The sequence below is a fragment of the Lepidochelys olivacea genome, assembly GCF_965140295.1.
Source record: "Lepidochelys olivacea isolate rLepOli2 genome assembly, chromosome: 1".
NCBI lineage: Eukaryota > Metazoa > Chordata > Testudines > Cheloniidae > Lepidochelys > Lepidochelys olivacea.
This window is the reverse complement of record NC_140411.1, coordinates 174,305,097-174,328,206: the sequence shown is the minus strand read 5'-3', so window position 1 is coordinate 174,328,206 and position 23,110 is coordinate 174,305,097. Positions and strand designations below refer to the sequence as shown.

Here is a 23,110-nt window from a genome sequence, read left to right as displayed (position 1 = left end):
GAGGTTTTAACATGAAAACAAAACCCAGGAAATCTATTAAAACTTGCAACTTTTACTTTAACCGTGAACATTATGCACAGCTATAGGAGCAAACAAGACCTAAAGGGAATTAAAAGTTTTAGGTGCATGACGAAAGGATCAGGCACATTACAAAGGATCTATAAAAACACTACTCCAAGACTCCTAAGCAGAGAGGAAGGATGGTCTTGTGGTTAAGGCGGGGTCTGAGCGTCAAGATATGTGTTCTTGATTCTGCCACAGACTCCTTGTGTGATCTTGGGGAAGTAAGTGGCTCAACCTTTCCATTCTTCTATTTCCCCATCTGTAAAATGGGCTATCTCTTCCCTAGCTCAGGGGTTCCTTTTTTTTTCCTTGAGGCCCACCTGTGCAGCTGCATCAGGCACTGTGGCCCACTATTAACACTTATTAAGGAAATTGTTAATTTTAATTTTACATACATATAAATTGTATATAAACTGTAAATAAACAATGTATGTGTTTCCTTTTCTTTGTAACGGAAACAATTCTAATGTTAGAAATCCCTAGCAATATGCACTCATAGAAATGCCTCAAGATCTTTGAAACCAAACAGTTTTAGAAAAACTACACTTTAAAAAAATGTTGAGAGCAAAATGTGGTGTCCAAACAAGGAAAAACACAGTTTTGTATAAAACTGAACAAGATTACATGAGTCACATGGAGTTAAAGGTTTACTAAGAGCTTGACTGGAGAATGCAGTTGCACCAGCAGATCACCCAGGACTGAGTCGCAGTCCACTGCCACAGCCCAAAGTTTGGTAACCACTGTCCTAGCTCATGTGAATGTTCTAAGACAATACTTGAAATATAAGCACAAGGTTAAAATGTAAACTTTAGTTATGGATTTTGTTCGCTTTTTCTCGCAAGCATAATGTAATTTTAAAGTGTACTTTTAATAACATGGTGACTTTTTTTTCTTTTTACAAGAAGAACGTAGCTACACTTGCTATTCTGTTTCCATCCAGATGAAATTTACTTGTTTGTGTGTTTGCCTCAACAGTGCTGCCTGGTAGTAGACTATTTTTAAATTCAGTATTCTCTAAGCAAAAAAACCTGTTTCCTTACAGTAGTTTGCAAGTTGTTCTATTCAATGGATTCATGTTACATCTAATTGGCTAAAACCAACTGCTGGTTGGTGGCTATTTAAAGAGATGCTGCTCTTTAAATAGAAAAATTTAAATATGAAGTGCAAAGGTATAATTATAATCTAATACTTTTTTCAAAAATGTAATAGGAGTGTTGCAGCTCATTTCCTTTGTCACTGTAACTGTGTGTGTGTGATGCTTACCTTTCATGATATTCAAAGTAATGCAGCTGACCAGAGTGATACTTTTAAATATTGCAATACAATCTTTTTCATAAGAGTCAGAAATTAATACATGTGACTGAGTTCTCTTTGAATTTATGAAGAATAAATCTTAGATCAACTCATTTGGATTTATATTCTACTAAATAGCAGGAGTTTTGTATTCTAGCAGCTTTTTAGATACCATTCAGATTTTAAAATGTTCCAGAATAAACTTTGAGACATTTGAAAGTATGTCCTATTAAATTATACTTATTACCCAAAGTCAATATCAAATTAATGTACACACTAAAAGTCATTATAAGTAATAACCGAAATATCCTGTATAATAAATAGAGGTTTGTGGATTTCAGGATTACATGGAACTGCACATATATATAATATTAGTAGCTAGTTTAAACTTCAGCCTGACACATTTTAGCATCTGAGATGAATCAGCATTTTGGAGATACTGAGAAGTGTCAGGTTTAAATTTAAGGCTTAAGTTTAGGTTTACATTTAAGTTTAAACTAGCTAGAAATCCTAAACTAAAACATTAGATATAACCTCAATATCAGAAAATAAATTGCATTTAATTCGGATAGGTTTCCCCTCACAGACCCAAATATGCTCACTGTGACAAACTAATGCTAAATAATATTGGAGCAAATTCTATTTTCTATTATGTATGTGCAAACTCAGTTCCTTTATTGAGGTTGCCTTGGTATAGCTGAAGGTAGAAGTTAACTCATTTAACCTACTTTAAAGTATCATCTTCTAGGAAATATTAAATTTCCTGTAGTAAAAGAACAGCTAGTAAAGTAATAAACATATCCAGTAAAACAATCTTTCAAAAAAGGAAAAGCTATTTTCCCATCACATATGTCTTCCTTTGCATTTCAGAAAATACCACGGTTACAAATATCAATTTAAAATACTTTGTTCTGTTCAAATTTTAAGACCACACTTTTCACCATGGTATCTGACTCTTTTATGCATAATTCTTAGATTTTTCTCTAAGATGATATTATGGGTTGCCAGAACATGGTACTTAGCTACCTCATGTGGTTGTGTGACCGTATTTGGAGCTAAGCAAAAATAATAATTTTTTTTCAGTGATGTCACTGTACATTTTCCACTATTTCACATCATATTCACAATTTTACACATTTCAAATATTTTACGAAAGTATCAAGACAGCTATCTTGGGCAATTTGATTCATGGAGAGAAGACAAATAAGAAAACAAAAAAACAAACCATGGTGACACACGTGAATGTATAGTATTATATACACAATCATACACCTGGAAAACAGGGTTAAAAGAAGCCTGGGACATATTGTGCTCTGATTTCACTACCACAGGCAGTACAAGTATCTGCATCAGATCTTCTTTGTCAGATTCCCTACCTCATGGTCTGATCAAGACAGATCATCAGGAGCACTGAGTCAACTGCAAGAGAGAGTTAGTTACTATCAGGTCATTCCACTGAACGGAAGCACATGGTGGTCCAAATGAGAATTGTCTCCTGTTGCTGTGGGACGGCTCTCACTCAGTATGGCCATGGCCTGCTGGAGAACCACGAGAAAGCCCTGGATTACTAGGAGTGAGACTCCTTGTAAGTGAGGGCAAAATTGTGATATTTGACACTAGTTCCTCTCACATGCCTCTTAGAAGATTCTCTAAACATGTAAAGAGAGAAATCATTCATCTTCATTCAGTTTTGACTCCTCCCTGTACTCTTTAAAGGCTTCCTCAACCATCTAAAACATATAAACTAAAATACTTTTCTAGGCCATAAGCTCCTGATGCTTCATCACCAGTCTAAGGCACCCTGCCAAAGGAGGCTGGAGGATGTGCCAGTTCTCAATGATAGCTACATTCTCTGCATACCATATTTGTGCCCAGCATAACAACTGAATTGTGGCTGTCCAAAGAATCTACATATGACACATGGCCCACTGATTGGCACGCAGCTCCCCATTATTGTTGAAAATAAAACAAAGAGAAACATTACAGAATTATATGCAGAAAAAAGTAGAATTTTCTGTATCTTAATACTATAGGCAGGCTTGAAAATCTAGTATGGTTCAATGGTATGTGTGACATCACCATCAGGATTCCAGCTGTGGCATCTCACTGGATGAGGGCTTGTGAGGACTTTGTGACCTAGAGAATGAACCTTTGAGCAATAGCAGTATGCAGAATGTTTAAGTGGAACATTCAGCACATAACCTTTAGAGTTGTTACTTTTGAATATGTTTGAGTTCTTTGTAATTTCTCTCTCCTCTCCAACCCCTCCTTCATTTTTCAAAAGACACACCTTGGAATGACTGGACACCTACCTTATACTATGATCTGAAAGAAAAAACAAACTACATTATTCAGAATGTACAGTTGCAAGCCAAATTGTTTTTTGTTTTGTTTTGTTTTATATTTATTTATTATATTATTTTATTTATTTATTATATTTAGCTTTCAGGAAAAAACAAAAACAAAACCACAGCAATATCTTTAGACTGGAGATAAAATCCACAAGAGTTGGCAACACTGTTTCTGTGTGAGTGCTCTGATTGCTTTCTGGTTGAAAGGACTCTTTCAGACTACACAGTCTTACCTCTGTCATCCAGATATCACTGATGCTATTTCACGATGAAGGGAAGATGGTGGCCAGTTTGTCAACCAGTGGCTTTTCCACTTACATTTATAGAAAAAGCAGTTGATCCCAAAATATTGCACCTTACAAAATAGGTATGAAGGGGAACAAAAGTAGAGAACATAGAGGCTGTTATTTCATGTGGCATGTAGCCTTCCCATATTGTGCAATTCTCATTTTTTAGGAAGGAGCAAAGGAGTTGTTATAGGAGGCAACTGTTTAGAAGTACTGCAGGGTAGGTGCCTTCCCTGGCTGCAGACCTCTTAAAGGTCTGTAGGAAAAAGTCTGTGAACTCCCTCTGCTTCTCCAAGTTCTAGTGATCCCCAGTGCAACACATCCTAGTCTTCTCTAGTAACTATGGAGGACCAGGAGCTCTATAACCATAAGAGTGGCCTTACTGGGTCAGACCAATGGTCCATCTAGCCCACTGTCCTGTCTTCCGACAGTGGCCAATGCCAGGTGCTTCAAAGGAAATGAACAGAACTGGGCAATTATTGAACGAAACATCCTGTGTTGTCCACTCCCAGCTTCTGGTAGTCAGAAACTAGGGACGCCCAGAGAATGGGGGTCGCATCCCTGACCATCTTGATTAATACCCATTGATGGACCTGTCCTCCATTAACTTATCTAATTCTTTTTTAAACCCAGTTATATTTTGGCCTTCACAGCATCTTCTGGCCATGAGTTCCACAGGTTGATTGCGTGTTGTGTGAAGAAATACTTGATTTTGTTTGTTTTAAACCTACTGCCTATTAATTTCATTGTGTGACCCCTGGTTCTTGTGTGATGTGAAGGAGTAAATAAGACTTCCTTATTCACTTTCTCCACACCAGTCATGATTTTATAAACCTCTATCATATCCCCCCTTAGTTGTCTCTTTTCTGAGCTGAACAGGCCCACTCTTTTTAATCTCTCCACATATGGAAGGTATTCCATAGACTTAATCATTTTTGGTGCTCTTCTCTCTATCTTTTCCAAATCTAATATACACTTTTTAGATGGGGCAACCAGAACTGTACACAGTATTAAAGGTGTGGGTGTAACAATGGATTTATGTAGGGGCGTTATGATATGTATTATCTTATTATCTATCCCTTTCCTAATTGTTCCTAACATTCTGTTCGCTTTTTTGTCTGCAGCTGCACACTGAGCGGGTGATTTCAGAGAACTACCCACAATGACTCCAAGATCTCTTTCTTTAATGGTAGCAGCTAATTTGGGTGCCAACATATGGGATGTATGGTTGGGATTATATTTCACAATGTGCGTTACTTTGCATTTATCAACACTGAATTTCATCTGTCATTTTGTTGCCCAGTTACCCAGTTTTGTGAGATTCCTTTGTAGCTCTTCGCAGTCTGCTGTGGACTTAACTTTCTTGAGTAATTTTGTGTCATCTGCAAATTTTGCCACCTCACTGTTTACCCCTTTTTCCACATCACTTATGAATATGCTGAACAGTATGGATCCTAGTAGAGATGCCTGGGGGACATCACTATTTACCTCTTTCCATTGTGAAAACTGACCATTTATTCCTATCCTTCTTTCCTGTCTTTTAACCCGTTACTGATCCATGAGGGAATCTTTTCTCTTATCCCATGACTGCTTTTTTTTTTTTTTGCTTAGGAGCCTTTGTTGAGTTACCATGTTAAAAGTTTTCTGAATGTCCAGGTATACTATATCCACTGAATCACCCTTGTCCCAACACTTGTTGACCCCCTCAAAGAATTTTGATAGATTGGTGAGGCATGGTTTGCCTTTACAAAAACTGTGTTGACTCTTCCCCCAACAAATCATGTTCATCTCTGTGTCTGATAGTTCTGTTCTTTACTGTAGTTTCAACCAATTTGCCTGGTTCTGAAGTTTGGCTCACTGATCCATAATGACCAGGATCATTTGTGGTGCCTCTTTTAAAAGTTGGTGTCACATTATCTATCCTCCAGTCATCAGGAGGATAGTTAATGCAATCCAATTCTACCACTCCACAGGATAGCTGCCTGGGCATAAAGCCAGCATCAACCTAGGCTAAATCTGGTCCACTATATCTATAGTGTCATCCTGCTGTCCTGAATATTTTTTCCTTGGGAAAAAAATAGTCAAAAGTTTGGAAACCTCTGGTCTTCTATTAACAAGCAAAAATGTGATTCAGTGTACCACTTGGCTGTTATAGGTCCCTCAGCACACATGCTGAATCAGGTAATTTGCCATATCCAATTCTGCATATGACTCTGAACATACACTAGGGTTGGATCTATGAAATCATTAATTGAATTACCTTCTGGATGTGACAAGTGATGTGTTAGTCTGTGCTCCCCTTGCTATTTCTGAGGCATTAAGCCTAATAGGGATAATCAAATGTATGGAGACAGATTTGAGCCAAGGCTTTCCTGCTCTACATAATTTATGCAGATCAACTTCTCCTAGTTGCAATGCTGACTTAAGACTATTTTTTTCCTATTTAAAAAGAACAAGAACAGTATGAATTTACTTTTCACCCTATTCTGAACTTCTTAAATGTCACTGTAAAATTGAAATAGTCTTATTAAAGGATCCTAGTATAATCAGTGACTTTAGCTTAATTACATGCCTTTATTATGTTGTGCTGTGTATTCTTGTTCACTATATGTTGAATTGCCTCCCAAAGATACTCCTCCTCATTTTACCATTCAGATTTATATTTTTTTTTAGTCCAACTGTAGTAACTATCAATAGTAGCTTTTCTACAGCTCTCTTTTCAGTAGAGATCCACAAAGTTGAAAGGTAATCTGTTTCCAACATTCCCCAGAGTCCTTGGGGATTGCATTTAGGTTTTGGAGTTCAGTCTGTGACAGTGTTATGGACCAGCCATTAAGCTTGGCCCCTGATCTAAACTTAACCAAAGTTCAGTGTATTCAGATCTGGAATTTAGGTTCTGGATCATCTGTATTTTAAAGTACAGAAGTCCAATTTTTACTTTTCTACTGACAGTGCTTGCTTTGCTTTGCTTTGCAAGCAGCTCACTGTCTGTCTAGGGAAGCATATCTTGCAGAAAAAGGTGGGATGTATTTAAGGTCAGTCCTGGATCTATTTTCTGGCAGGCACAAATGAAACCTATGTTGCACATCCGCTTAATCTCTGGTTTGTAATGCATCCATGCTATACGTGTATAAGAAGTGCATAATTGTATTCCAAAGATTTTAACTGTCTAATATATGTGAACTGTTCTTTATGTATGACAAGACAATAGGTATTCTAAATACTAGTATATTTCAAATCCTCTGTAAATTCTGCATAATGGATTTAGGTAAAATATTCAACAAAGAAAATGTAGCAATTAGTTGAACTTTTCTAATCATTTCTGTGTTTGCTTAAGGAGATATTTACTTATGAGAAGGCCTTTCCATTCATTTCTACTTGGATATGCTTTATTATTCAATTGATTTGTATTCTTCTTTGTCACCAGAATTTTGGGGCATTTAACTTATTCCTCAGTTTTCTAGAATACTGTCGTTTTTACGAGATTTGATTTTGCAGAAGTTTATAGTTTATATGCTCCAGCCTCAGTAATTTCAAAAATATGCTTCTATTTTAATGATTTCTATTTTTCTGAAACACATACAATGTTTCTGTAAGAAACTGTGTGTATTTTTGTGAGGCAGATGCTAACTACTGAACCTTCATCAGGACATAATACAATACAAGAAGCAATTAACGGCAATACAGGCCATACAAAAGCACACATACATACACCAGGACTTTTTCCATTATAATATGATCCTTAATTTTGTTGTAAAAAAGCAACTTATGGGGGTTATATTCTCCATGTGACATCTAGTCCCACTTAGATGAATCTGTGCTTGACTCGGGTGTCAACATTATTTTGTTCTGAATGTGGATTTTGCCACAGTGGTCACTGCCATTTCACCTTGAGACAGGATTGCTGTAATGCCCTCTGTGATACATGAAGAGGGGGAGGGGAGTAGCTCCCTTTGATGGACACCCAGCGATACAGTTAGCTGTAAAATTCCTCTTGGTCTGTTCTCTTCTTGCTGTAAAGGGTTAACAAGCCCACAGGTAAACGAAAAGGAGTGGGCACCTGACCAAAAGAGCAAATGGGAAGGTAGAACTTTTTAAAATTGGGAAAAAAACTTTCCCTTTGTCTGTTGTTCTCTGGGCTGCAGGGACACAGAGCAGCAATGCTATAAGCAGAAAAGCTGTGTAAGGTTTGAACCAGGTATGAAAAGTATCTTCCATACCTAGAAGAAATAATTTGGATAGGGAATGTTTAGTTAGACACTATCAGGTTTATTTCTTATTTTGGCTTGTGGTTCTCCTCTGTGCTAATCCCAGATGCTTTTGTTTGCTTGTAACCTTTAAGCTGAAACCCAAGAAAGATATTTTGGGTGCTTAGTTTTTGTAATTGTTTCTTTTAAGATCTAGCAAAAAGCCTAAGATGTATTTTCTTTCTTTTTCTTTTTAATAAGATTTACCTTTTTTAAGAACAGGATTGGATTTTTGGTTTGTGAATATGCTGTTTGATTAGTTGTGGGCAACAGCTAATTTCCTTTGTTTTCTTTCTCAGCTCTTCCCTGGAGTGGGTGTGAAAGCTCTTGAGGGTACCTCACAGGAGGAATTCCCAAGTGTTCCTTCCTGAGTCCAAGGTTTTTGGTTTTTGGTTTTGTTTTTTTGCATTTGGATGGTGGCAGCGTTTACCAAGCCACAGTCAGAGAAAAGCTGTATCCTTGGGGGTTTAATACAAGCCTGGAGTGGCAAGTATTAATTTTTAAAATCCTTGCGGGCCCCCACTTCCTGCACTCAGAGTGACAGAGTGGGGATTCAGCCTTGACACCCTCTCCTGCTGTAATGCCCTTTCCTTTGGGATGGGTTGCTTAACATCACTGGGAAACTTCAGCTTCTGCAGAATATGGGAGCCCATTTGAGGAGCATTTCCTGAAGAAAATGCATAGTATACCTTCTGCTCTACAATCTGCACTAGATTTTTATTCACTTCCTGATGCAATTTATTGTATTGGTTATAGTCTTTTAAGATCTTAAGTGGTTGGGTCCTGCTTATCTCAGAGATCACTTCTCTTTTCTCATGATTCCATACCCTAGTTAAATCATAGAGTCACAGAAATGTAGGGCTAGAAGAGATCTTGAGGAGTTAAGTTCAATCTCCTGTGTCAAGGCAGGACCTAGTAAACTGAGACCATCCCTGACATGTGTTGTCTAACCTATTGTTAAAATCTTTCAATAATGGGGATTCCACAACCTCCCTTGGAAACCTGTTCCAGAGCTTAACTACCCTCATAGCTAGAAAGTTTTTCCTAATATCTAACCTAAATCTCCCTTGCTTCAGTTTAAGCCCATTAGTTCTTGTCCTAGCTCCATAGAGAACAACTGATCACAGTCGTCATTATAGCAGCCCTTAACAGTCTTCAAATATGTTGTTAGGTCCTCCCTCAGTTATCTTTTTTCAACACTAAACATGCCCAGTTTTGTTAACTTTTCCTCATAGGTCAGATTTTCTAAACTTTTAATCATTTTTGTTGCTCTCCTCTGGACTCTGTCCAGTTTGTCCATATCTTTCCTAAAGTAGGACCCCCAGAAATGGACACACTACTCCAATTTAGAACTTACCAATACTGACTAGAGAGTGATAGTTACTTCCCATGTCTTACATATGACACTCCTGTTAATACATCACAGAACGATATTAGCCTTTTTTACAACTGCATCCCATTGTTGACTCATCATCAATTTGTGATCCATTATAACTTCCAGATCCTTTTCTTCACTGATACCACTTAGCCAATTATTCCCATTTGTAGTTGTACATTTGATTTTTTTCTTCCAAGGTGCAGTAGTGTGCAGTTATCTTTATTGAATTTCATCTTATTGAACTGAGACCAGTTCTCCAATTTGTTATGGTCATTTTGAATTCCAATTCTGTTCTCCAAAGTGCTAGAAACCCCACCCAGCTTGGTATCATCTGTAAATTGAATATGCATACTCACCACTCTATTATCGAATCCATTAATGAAAATGTTGAATAGTATCGGACCCAGGACTGATTCCTGTGAGACACCACTAAATACATCCTCCCAGTTTGACAGTAAATCATTAATAATTACTCTCTGAGTATCATCTTTTAACCGGTTGTGCCACTTACCTTATAGTAATTTCTCCTAGACCACATTTCCCTAGTTTCTTTGGGAGAATGCCATGTGGGATTGTGTCAAAAGCCTTAGTATAATCAAGTTATATCACATCTATTGCTTCCCCTCTACCCACTAGGCCAGTAACCCTGTCAAGGAAGGAAATTAGTGTGGTTTGTTCTTGACAAATCAATGCTGGTTATTCCTTATAATGCTGTTATCCTTTAGGTGCTTGCAAATAGATTGTAATAATTTGTTCAGGAATCTTTCCAGTGAAGTTAAGCTGACTGGTCTAGAATTCCTTAGGTCCTCTTTGTTCCCAGTTTTAAAGACAGGTACTATGTTTGCCCTTCTTCAGTCATCTGGACCCTCACCCATCCTCAATGAGTTCAGATTTGCAAACAATCCCTCCCGGTTGGTAAGAGTGAAGGAGCTCATGAAGGGTCTTAAAGCATGGAATTTACCATGAAGGGCCATGGACTTTGGAATTTGATTCCCACATCGCTTTGCCAAAGCCCAGATCTGTTGACCTTTTTTCAGGGCTTCTGGGAGGTTGGGAAAACTGAGAGACCTTTTTTTTTAGTTTAGAATGCCAAGTGTTTTTGAACTGTTGATTTCAGAAGCAACTTTGTTTGAGGGACATTTGGTCCTATTTGTAATTTCCTTCTACTATTCTCTATGGCACCCTATTCCCATAACAGCCTAAGCATGAGTGTATGTGCCCTGAACATAAGATTCAGTCCATTTTTAAAAACATAATTGAATAAATAATGTAGGTCTCAGAAACTTGGATTTGTCTTTGTTTTTAAGAGGTTGATAGATGTCTCCCCTGGTAGTCTTCTGTTCTCCAAGATGTGTGTACCTACAGAAATTCACAACCTCCTCATTTGCCTTATAAAACCTCCCTTGATACAGGGGATGTGATTTGATCAAAAGTGAGTTAGAAACAGCACACAACCAGCCTGGATTATATCACTATCAAAAATCGGACCTTGAGGTGGAAAAGTTACTGCTGACCAGACAGAACAACTTGCCACCTTCTGCATCCACCCTAATGTCCACTAGTTCAGGAATATCAAGTAATTTTGAGAAATTATGTGCTATGGATTAGAAATTGCATATCTAAAATGCATGATGGGATTGCTGCATTTTGTGGCACATATTGCTGTGGTGTGACATGGTGCACACATACTTTCTTGGCTCTAGTATGCAGTGTCACTCTTACATATAATTCGGGGTATGCAAAAATTGCCTGCTGGGGGAGTGCCAGTTTTTCAGTTACCCTCCTGACCATTCTCCCTAATCAACCCATCATACCAGCAGTCGCCATAGTACTTAGGTTTAGTGCTGTAAGAGTGCTGAAGTCATCTAATCATAATGCAGGCAGATGCTATGGCAAGCTTTCCCATTCACAAAGCTCTGTTAATATGAAATATCAAATTCTGCAACTCCTCTGCTATTTCATCCTTCATGTAAAAGTACTTTCAGGCCAAAATCTGCCCTTTAGATATTACATATAAGTACCATAGCTCTGACTTAAGTATTTAAGTATTGCATGAACCGAGGTGTGATTAAATTACTCAGTATTATAACCTTTGGAAGAGTAAGATGAGCTCCTGCTTCTACCACAAAACTCAAGTATGGCCATGAGAACACATATTTTCACTCCTTATTAAATTAGATCCAGCTGCTGCCCTTTGGAAAAGGAAAAAGCTGAATACTTCTGAAAAGCTTTGCTTTCTCTCAGTAATAAATCATCCTTGACTACTGCGTTCAGAACTCCCAGTGATGTCAGTCAAGGCCAGTATATACACCTGTAACAGTAGCAGAATTACACCAGAAGATGATGTTCTTTCACAAAGGCAAATATGGAAGGAATTTGTATATTTGCATTTCAAAAAACACATACTTAAACCATTCCTAAGGCTAGACGTCAGCATTTGTTCTGGTCTCATAGCTCCTAACACTCCCCTTAAATATAAACTGATTATTTTAGTCTTTTCACGGACTTACAGTTTTCCCTCCAGATCCACCATTTTCTAATAGTGTAATACATTTTAGTGTTGATTTCAATTTAATTTTACCCACATTTAGCTAAGCTACCCTCTTGTGGAGGAGACTTCAAGTACACATGCTGAAGATATGTGGATATACCATCTCTGCTTTTTCAGTAGGGGGACAGTGTACTATTGGATCTTCAAATATTACTTATTGGATTACTGTAGTGTTTAGAGACCTCAGTCAAGATTAGAGCCCTATTGTTCTAGGTGCTGTACATATACATAGGAAAAGGCTATCCCTGCGCCAAAGATCTTACAATCTAAATAGAAATCTAAATCTAAACAGAAAAAGGATGGGGGAGAGGAATATTAATTGTCCTGTTTTACACTCCAGGAACTGAGAAAGTGAGTAACTTGCTGAAGGTCACATATGAAGTCTTTGACAGAGACAGGCACTGAACCCAGTGCTCATAGATCTCAGTTCAGTTGTAAACACAAGACCATCTTCTTTCATTCAGTTAGTTATAGAGGCTGTAGCCTGATCTATAGATTAAGAATAAAAAATCCCTGTTATCACTTTGAGGGTTGACAGGTTTTTGTCCCAAGATCAGGCCCAGTATTATTAAAAATTATTGTATAGTTAGGAACCCTGATTTGCACAACTGCAACACTCACACTATAGGAACTCCTTTATATTTACAAATAATTAATTTATTCATACATTTAGCAAAGTCACACACACTCTAACTCAGTAAGGTAGATAGAGATAACACAGAAAGTACATCTGAACATCCATACTCACACCATCCCTTGCAGAACAACCTGAAACGTTAGCCATTATCTTCCTCATCACCATCATCTTCCTCATCTTCACCAGTAGCCATCATTCTGGGCCCTCCCAAGGGCTACATTTCTCTCCCCGCTCCCCTGGCATGCCACTTTTATAATATGTTATGCTGACTTACCATGTCTAATGCATATTTAATAGGAGTTTCTTCCCCCCTTCCTTATTTGTATTTCCTCCCCTTATCAATGTTAAGGTGTCCTCCTTCTATAGGTTAGTGTATTTACGATTTCACCCCGTTATCATATATGTCAATTTGTTGTCATGGCACTCTTGCAGTCAGATGTTCCATCCAAAACCTCTAGAAGCTGGTGTCAGTTAATGTTCTCAGGTTATGTCATTATGAAAGAAAATCCCCCTACACTGTAGTTCCAGTTCCCCCAAATTTATGAGTTACCTAAATTAATCTATGCCAAAGTTCATAGGCCACAAGCCTCATGCTAACTGCTGAAGCCAATGTCTTACAGGATACAAGCCTGTAGGTTCCTTGTATTACTGCTGAATATAATAAAACAGAATATAATGGAAAGCAGAATATAATAGAGGTAAGATTGCCCACTAGGCTATAAGATGGCTAACAACCATTTACATATATGAAGAAAGCCAAATTTCAGACATTCAGATTCCAAAGATGGCACTACTGTGTGATCAGCTTCTAGGATATGTTCTCAGTGGACATATGTTCTTTTTTCTTCCAAAATGAAAAAGACTAAAAATTTTTAATTTTGACTTTGATTAACACACTGAATTTTTCTTTAATACCCCTAAAATATAACAAGAGTGTGATTAAAAAATTTACTAGCAACAATGAGATTAAAATTCATCCAACCTCTTCAGATTGATAGGGATTATTTACAGAAGCAGGAGATGGACTAGGGATGCATCATCTTCCTTTAATTCAGCTAGGGGGCCATTGGATGCCTGTTTTACTCTGAGGAACACTGAGATTACATCAATACTTGGAGAAAGAGGTGTGATTGAAGCAGCTCGTGTAAACATACTCACTCTATCTCTCATCAACTAGCACGCTACAAATAGTAATGTAGCCACAGCAACATAGATTCCAAGTCCAGAAGACTCCATTGTGCTTATTTACTATGTCTTTATCCATAACCTAGAACATCCCAACAATAATTCCTAGAGCATGTCTTTTAGAAAAACATCCAGTCTTGATTTAAAAATTGTTAGTGATGGGGAAGCCACCACAACCCTTGATAAACTGTTACAATGGTTACTTTCTTTTAAAATTGTACCCCTAATTTCCAGTCTGAATTTGTGTAACTTCAACCTCCAGTCATTGGATCACTGCATAGGTGGTGGCAAACAGCAGTGTAAGAACAAACACAGTGCGTACAAGGACCCTGTACATATTTAATCAGAGGTGGCGAGTCCATGCCATCACTCACCGATACCCATGCTACTGTAGCTACAATACTGTTTCTCGGGCATTAGCTCTTTGAGAGCGAGAACAAGTATGTCTTCAGGAGCTGGGAATCACACCCCCAGCTCCAAGTGTAGACATGGCCTAACTGGGAGAAGACAGGATTGTAGTGATCATATCACAATCTGCCAATTCCCTATTGGTGGTCAGCATGGCAACTAGGTAGGCTTGCACACTCCCCAGCTGGCCACCTGCTTAGCCTGGCAATTTTAAAGGCATGTATGCAACAGCGGTGCAGCCTTCTTTTGTCCTGCCCCTTCCCTTAAAGTTTTCTTAAAGGACTAGGATTAAATTCATCCTAACTAAGTACAAGGATACTAATCATCAGGATTCAGGATAGAGTGGATAGTGGGTAATACATGTCACTGTCTCTAACCTCAGGTTTTACAGATGCTTTCTTGTGATGCTTTGGATTTTCCTCTTTGTGTCATAATGTACCCTTTGTCAGCCACTTTAGACCACAGGTAAGAGAGGGATTCCAAAAATTTGACCACAAGAGATTGGTGAAAGTTTTGCCATGTGAGATGAGGGCTTATGCTCTCAGTACAACAACTAGGTTGCTTTCATAATATACATAAACTTTTGGGCAGTTGATCCCTGGTGCACTTTATTATACTAGGTGTGGCTTTAGTTTCTTTCAGATTATATGCCTGGAGACTAGGACAGGCCCTCCATTGCATTTCTAAGATTTAGCTTTCATAGGCTTCTTGTTACTGGCCATTAATTGTTCATCATTTTTTGGCCATAATAAAGCTGCAACCAATTTTATTAATTTTTTTCTCTAAGTTAACTATGTAGATATCTTCCTTCCAACAAGCTAGCAGCAAGGTAGTTATGTGCAGTTTGTCAAGTCAGAGCTCAGAAGGATTCAAATGATATGGTATAGAGTTATTTAGAGCAGTAACAAATAAAATACTCTGAAATAGATTAACTAGGGCCTCATCTAATACAGTATTACCGGAAGAGAATTTTTCCAAAATAAGAGATCCAGAATCCATCATGAACATAAGAATGGTCATACTGGGTGAGACCAAAGGTCCTGTGTTCCAACAGTGGCCAGTACCAGATACTTCAGTGGGAATGAACAGAACAAGGCAATTTATCCAGTGATCTATGCCCTGTTGTCCAGTCCCAGTTTCTGGCAGTCAGCGGTTTAGGGACATCTAGAGCATGGGGATGCATCTTCACTAATAGCAGTTAGACCTATCCTCCAAGAATTTACCTAATGCTTTTTTGAAGCCACTGATATTTTGGTCTTCACAACATCCCCTAGCAATGAGTTCCACAGGTTGACTGTGCATTGTGTGAAGAACTGCTTACTTATGTTTGTTTTAACCCCACTGCCTATTAATTTCATTGGGTGATCCCTGATTCTTACGTTCTGGGAATAAGTAAATAAGTCTTCCGTATTCACTTTTGCCACAGCATTCATGATTTTATAGACATCTATGACATCCCCTCTTAGTTGTCTCTTTTCTAAAATGAATAATACCAGTCCTTTAATCTCTCCTCATATGGAAGCTGCTCCATCCCTCTGATCTTTTTTTTTTTGCCGTTCTCTTCAACTTTTCCAGTTCATATGAATCTAATCTATCAATAGATAGATAGGTATAGATTTGATATAGATATATAGATGGGACAACAAGAATGACTGCCCTGCACCAAAAGCAGGGGGCCATTGTCCAGGCTTGCTGGAGGAAGACAGTAGTGCTTTATGGCAAGCATGGGGCAAAGGGGAAGAGAACAGAGTTCAGAAACTGCTGCAAATAGGTGGTGTTGGTCTGCTTTGCAGCACTGACTCATCCCCTTGGAATGTAAGAGTGGAAGGCCTTAAAGGTGCAAGCTCTGGCATTGGAAACCTCTTTCTCCATGCAGCAGGCAAGGCAGCACCCACCCTCCCTCCCCTTAAGGCATGATTAGCAGGTGGGTTTGAACCTGTTGTGGGCATTGTGGTAGTCACTCCTTTTTGAGAGGTCGGGAAGGAATTTTTTCCCTCACCACCATATTGGCTTCGGTGGAGTAGGTTTTTTTCACCTTCCCCACAGCGGGTGTTAGGGAGGACCTATTATGCTGAGCATAAAAGGTGTGGTAGGCTGTATGTCACAACTTACTTGGTAAGTGTGCGGCGGATGTCCAGTGCAGGTTCTCCATTGGGAAGGCATCCAGTGACCAGACGAATGGCCTGGTAAAGGACTTAAAAAAGGTGGCGTTGGTTAAATTAACAGAACGGTGGGGGGGGGGAGGGGTTGGGCTCCTATGGTTGGAACGGCATGGAGCCAAACCCCCTCTCTTGTAGCCCACCTTACCCCTCCTACGAGGGGGTGTGGATGGTAAGGTCCCAACAATGGATTTGCTGGTGGGACCTGGATGGAAAAAGAGGGGGAGCTGGTGGAAGCCACATTCCCAGTTAATTACAAAACAAACAGGGTTTACGTTCACTGTACACTTTTTTCTCTCAGGTAGTCCCAGACATCTAATAATAAAGTTGCAGCCTGATTAAATCCATATCAAGTGTCTCCTGTCCTTCTTTTGGTATAGCTGGACAACTGCACACAGTATTCAACAGTACTCAAGGTCTGGGCATACAATAGATTTATATAATGGCATTATGATATTTTCTATCTTATTATCTATTTCTTTCCTATTGGTTCCTAAAATTCTGTTAGCTTTTTTGACTGCCATTGCACATTGATGGGATGGTTTCAGAGAACTATCCAAGATGACTACGTGAGAAACTCATAGATGAGAATTGACATTGGAGCAGTCCACATTATGAAATGACACATTTCTAAATTCAGATTTCTATGATAACCTCAATAGTATATACCTGAATAAAAATGTGTTGCATTTTTTATGGAAACAGAGGCAGATAACATATTTGTTTACTACTCTCTTTTTTTGCAGATGCTCCAACATTTGTGTCAAATCAAACCTTGTATTATTCTTGGGAAGGCAATCCTATCAATATAAGTTGTGAAGTACTATCTAATCCTATAGCTTCAGTTCACTGGAGAAGAGGAAAATTGGTTTTACCAGCAAAAAACACTACCCATTTAAAGACGTACAGTGCAGGAAGAAAGCTGATATTAGAGGTAAGGCTTTAAATGTAAATTAGCACGTTACATTTATCAGTGTGGAGTCATTTAATTTCTTCACCGGTCAGGAATTATTACTGGGGTTGTATAAAACACTTGCGGATCAGATCTGTGATGTAATGAAGAAGTTTCAGGGGGAAAAAAATCTTATGAGCTATTTATCTCCATATTCCTTGTGATCAGCTAGAAAGAAGTCCTTGGTTCTAATCAATTGTCTTGCCTTCAGTTCACCACTCTCAGTGAACATTAATATAACCTGAGTTTTTTGCAGAGTAGTAAATAAAACATGAAGATTTAAAAAATAGTAAAACTGATTCAGTAGATTGATATTATCAATGATTTAGTGCCTGCATTAAAAAAAATTGGCTATTTCAGTCCAGCTCAAAGCAGACAGGTATATGCAATACAAAACTAATTGTCTTGTTGTAAGTCTCCATAACAAGGCTGTTGTATAGAGACTAAAGTCCTTTCTTATCTCTTAGAGCCAGTCCCAATAAGTCAGGAACAAGCTATGTTGTCTGCCACACATGAGGAAAAAGAAGATGCCAAGGATGTGATTTAATTAGGCCCCAACAATTTTATTAACTTAACTCATCTGGGAACTATCCTGCAATAACTCATACAGTGCAGGTCATGATTCCTTCCTTAATAATTTTCACCTGGGGCAGGACTGATGTCAGCCCCTCCCCACTCAACAGCTGGTCCCTAGCCCATTGCTTGGACTCCAGCACTCTCTTCTCATGTGAGGGTTGAGGAGGTGGAGAAGAGGAGATTGTCTCCTCACTGTACCAGACACCAGTCCTGTTACCCGCCTTTTTTAGGGAATGCCTTTCCCTAAGTCCATTTCCAGTTCTGGTTTATCGGGGAAATGGACCCCAATGAAGTTAGTAAATATGGAAATAAAGGTTATGTACTGGCATCCTGATGCACTACAACAAAATACATCAAAAATATGTAAAATGAAAGGAATGAAGTAGCATTGCTAACATGTACATTATTTCAGATAAGTATCTGATCTAGTTATTCTACTAAAGTTATAAAGATAGTAGAAAACAGTTATGAAGTTTTAACATACATTTGGCTCATAGTTTCAGTAGGGCAGCCCCTGAAGAGTCAGAAAGAGTCTTCCTCAGAAGAGTGTTGTGAAGGTAAATGAATTAATATATATCAAGTGCTTTGGTGTCCTTGAATGAAAAGTGCTCTAAAAGTGAAAAAGAATATTATCACTCCTGGGGAGGGATAATTTCTCAGTATTACATATATAAAATTACACAAGACATAATGTTTTAGATCTTCCATTTGTGTGAGTAAAACAAATGTATTTTATATCTGATTGCTAATATATTTTTACATTAAATCTAATCCTAATGAGTTGCTTTGTTCCTAATTCTTTGATAATTTAGTGCTGAATAGATTGTGGGAAAGTTTCCTGTGTAATTTCAGCAAATCCGTGTAGTCTATAAAATACAATGCAGTGCTTACTGTTGACACATGTGCTTCTAAGTTGTCAGTGGGCCTTATCATGTTTCCCTTGAGGTCAGCGAAAACCCTGTCATTGATTTCATAGGGAGCAGGATAGTATCTGCTTACTATCATGCCAACAAGATTTTAAGAGACTGTAAGAGAAAATGGGTTCAAAGTCACTGTGAATTTGACACAAACAAATACTACTGGCTAGCTAGCTATTCTATGTCACTATCTTTAGACTGTCTTCTTTTAAATTGAGTTTGTAGTTATGTCACATGAAAAGGAGGTTCATAGATGAAGTTTGATTTTAAAGCATGAATCCACTGACTGTTTGTTTGAGGCTCCCAGGGTCAGCCGGCCCACAACATTTTGGCACCTGAGGCAGGGAGCTCAAATGATGCCCCCAGGCACCCTCGCTTGGGCCAAAACTTTGAAAGGTCTCAGTTCTACCTTCTTCCTGTTCTACTCCTCTCAAGCACCTGGTTAAATAATTCAACTTTGAATTGTTGTTTGGGACTGGGATTGTCCTGTGCCTCATAATCAACATGTCTTCTCCTTCGGTGACTCTTGTATTCTTGAATGGGTGGGAAAATAGCTTCAGTGTGAAGATCCTCTGCCAACTTCTGTGCACTCTTCAGAACGTTTTGAAATCCCTCATCTGACCGGTAAGACTGTAGGTATGACTTTGCTTTGCCCAGTTGTTACATTGCTCCAGATATATCAAGGTCAACACCTTGGAGTCTCTTGCTTACAACATTTATTTCCAACAGTGTGTCATGCCTCAACACTAAGCCACACAGAAATTTGAAGTTAGATATGTTTCTGGTGATTCCATTTCCCTCTGCCACTATTCTCCCACGAACAGTTTCTGTCATAGCATTACCCTCCATAATAGCAACTATGGCATCGTCTATCTTCCCAATTTGGTGTTTGAAAGGCTTTATCATCTCCACTTGACTTTCCCATCGTGTGGCACTCAGTGGTTTCAGTGTCAGAGAGGATGTTCCCAGAAGTTGCTTCAAAATTTGCTATCGATGAGTTGATGCAGAGAAAAATACATAGATGCTTTGAATTACATCAAAAAATTCAGCAGCCTCACTAGAAGCTGATGCTGCATCACTGACCACCAAGTTCAATGAATGAGAACTGCATGGGACCAAAAAACCTCGAGGGTTTAACTCTTGGATCTGTGTCTTCAGTCCTCTGTTCTTTCCTCTCATGTTGGCACCATTATCGTAACCCTGACCTCTCATGTCAGCTATCACAATTCCCGTATCTTCCAGCTTTTTAAGAAGCACATTTGTCATACCAGTTCCTGTAGTATCATCAATGTCAATAAATTCTAGAAAATGCTCTCTGACAGTCACCATTGCAGGGACATTTTCACTAGGTTCTGTTGTTGTTACAAAATGCACCATTAAAGTAATTTGTTCTATACGGCTGATGTCAGGTGTGCAGTCCAGAATAACAGAGTAATATCTTGCTGACTTCAGATCTGCCACAATCTTCTGCTTGGCTTTTGTTGCCAGTAACTGTATGATCTCATTTTGAATTGTTTTTCCAAGGTAGTAGTGTGTGTACATTGCTTGGGTGGTGACTCTTCTTAGATGCTCCTGGAGTACAGCATTAAACTCAGCCATCAGCTCCACAATTTTAAGGAAGTTTCCATTGTTTGGCACATACAGCTGATCTGAAGTGACACACCATGCTAGGTTTTGGGTAGCAAGCATTCTCACAATGGCAATGAGCCTTTTCAGATCATTTTGCCAGTAAAGAGACTCTGATGCAATTTTCTCTTGATGCTGATCATCTATGGTGGCCCTTGACCTGAGTCTCATCTCAAGCTCTTTCCACCTATGGAATGTTCTCTGGTGATTTGCTACCTTCTCATGCCATGCCAGATTTCTAGCCAGATTTTTCCAGTCCTTTGTTCCTGTAGAACCCAATTTGGCTGGAACATTAGACTGGAAGAGTTTGCAACAGAAACAGTATGCAGGATTCTGGGTTTTTGAGTACATAAGGCATGACCTCTCTACTTTGTCACCATTGGGGATTTCACGCCAGTAATGTGTCTATTTTAATTGTCTTTGGGGAACATGAAGTGGCCCATGCAGTACAAGGAGGTCCCTCAGGCTACTGCACAAGTGGGTCCACAGTTCTGCATCATCTAGACTTAAGGAACTAAACTCAGCAGCAGCTGTTTCTTGTGCCTCTACCACACTCTTCTCTGATCTATACTTTTCTTCAGGAATGTGCATGGTTGCATCCATTTGAGATGGAGATATGGATGTTGCAGTAGCTGCCAGGTCACCTGCACTCTGACTAACTGGAAGATCAGGCATCTCCTCACCATTCACATCTTCACTGGGGCCGGAAGGCTCACCATGAACATTTATGTCTATGTATCTCAGGAGAGTCCTGCTTAGATAGTAAAGCTTTCTTTGCTTTCTTTGTTTTTTTGAATGCTGCCCCAGAGGGGTGTTTTCTTCTTTCACTCATGACTGCTGTTCTGTGCCAGCTATAGTGGCTCTCAACACTCAATTGAAGGGGACAAATAAGCAGGCTGGTAGCAGGGCCTGAATGAGGAAGATATCAACATCTTAAGGGCCCAACTGGGTCCTACTACTTCAGTTGACTGCCTGTTCTCCTCAAGTGGGTTCAGGGAAGCAGCAGGAAACAGGAAGCTCCCTGAGAAGCTGGTGTTAATCCATCCAGGCTCTTAGGGGTGCTAGAGAGGTACATAAGAGGCTCCTCCTCCTCCTCTCTCTCCCTGCAGCTCCTGCTGCTTTCTGTTATTTCCTCTCACCTTTTCTCCTGCTTGCCTGTTATGTCTCTTGTGCCCTCTTTCCTCCAGCACAGCACTCCACCATCTCTGTGCATCTAGAGCAGAGAGAATACATATGCACCAGCAGCAGACACAATTTTCTACAATCTGGGTCCTAGTCACCCCTCCCATTGCCCTCCCCCCCCACGTCTGGCACCTGAGGCAACCGCCTCAGTTTGCCTCATGGGAAGGCCAGCCCTGGAGGCTCCTGAGCAGTGAGAACTCAAGTGTCACTGTGAGTGGGTGGCTGAAAAATGCATCGTTGTGGTGTCTTAGAATATCTGTTTTTAAAAAATGAGATCTTCACAACTTAAAAAGTAATGCCCGGAAAGAAATCCCTCCTGATTTTCCTTCTCATTTATTTACCTGCTTGTTTTCCCTATTGGATCTTTCTACCCTTTGCAGTGTATCAATAATGACAATGAATGATTGAAAAGTCCTTGAAGAGGTAATGAGAAATGTTCTGAATATGATATCTTGGGTTTAACAAATCTGTTTCTGCTTGTTATAGCCATTACTGGCGCTAATAGTGTTTATATATATATATTGTTAGGGGAGTGAAGTGTTGAATCCAATGGTGTAATGCAAAAATAAGTTAGTAATCAGGAAAATGTGCAATGGTTTACATAATGGTGACTATAAATTTGCCTGAATTCCTAATCTGAGTCCTTCATTCAGACAAAAATCCCATTAACACCATGGGAGTTTTGCTTAAAAGAGGACGTCAGGATTGGGTCCCTACATTATCTGTAGGAGATAGAGAGATCATAATCCTCAATATTCATACAAATTGTAAGGTCACAACTTCTGTTTAAAAAAATGACCACTAAGGGAATGTCTATATGGAGAGTTAGTGTATAGCAAGCTGTGGTGTACATCTACAGTGCTCTAGTGCAATGGTTCTCAAAGCCGGTCCGCCGCTTGTTCAGGAAAAGTCTCTGGCATGCCGGGCTGGTTTGTTTACCAGCCACATGCACAGGTCCGGCCAATCGCAGCTCCCACTGGCCGCGGTTCGCCGCTCCAGGCTGCAGGAAGCGGCGGGGTCCAACGGATGTGCTGGCCACCCTTCCCGCAGTCCCCATTGGCCTGGAGCAGCAAACCGCAGCCAGTGGGAGCCACGATCGGCTGAACCTGCGGACATGGCAGGTAGACAAACTGGCCCAGCCCACCAGGGGCTTTCCCTGAACAAACGGCGGACCGGCTTTGAGAACCACTAGTGTGCTACGTGCTAGCTGGCCATTTGGACACTGCTACCACGCACTAAAAGTTCCATAGTGCTTTTTGACCCATTGATGTTTCAAACAACAGTAGATCAAAGTGCTC

The 23,110-nt window shown here is 39.4% G+C and overlaps 1 protein-coding gene across 3 annotated transcripts in view; it reads left to right on the top strand.

The window, feature by feature from the left end:
* Window positions 1–23,110, top strand: part of NCAM2 (neural cell adhesion molecule 2) — a 573,274-nt gene that overhangs the window by 401,543 nt on the left and 148,621 nt on the right. For all 3 annotated transcript variants that reach the window (XM_084617433.1, XM_084617431.1, XM_084617432.1), the window contains exon 10: window positions 17,306–17,493. In XM_084617433.1, the coding sequence (XP_084473559.1) occupies window positions 17,306–17,493 (188 nt within the window). The remainder of the gene's footprint in view (window positions 1–17,305; window positions 17,494–23,110) is intronic.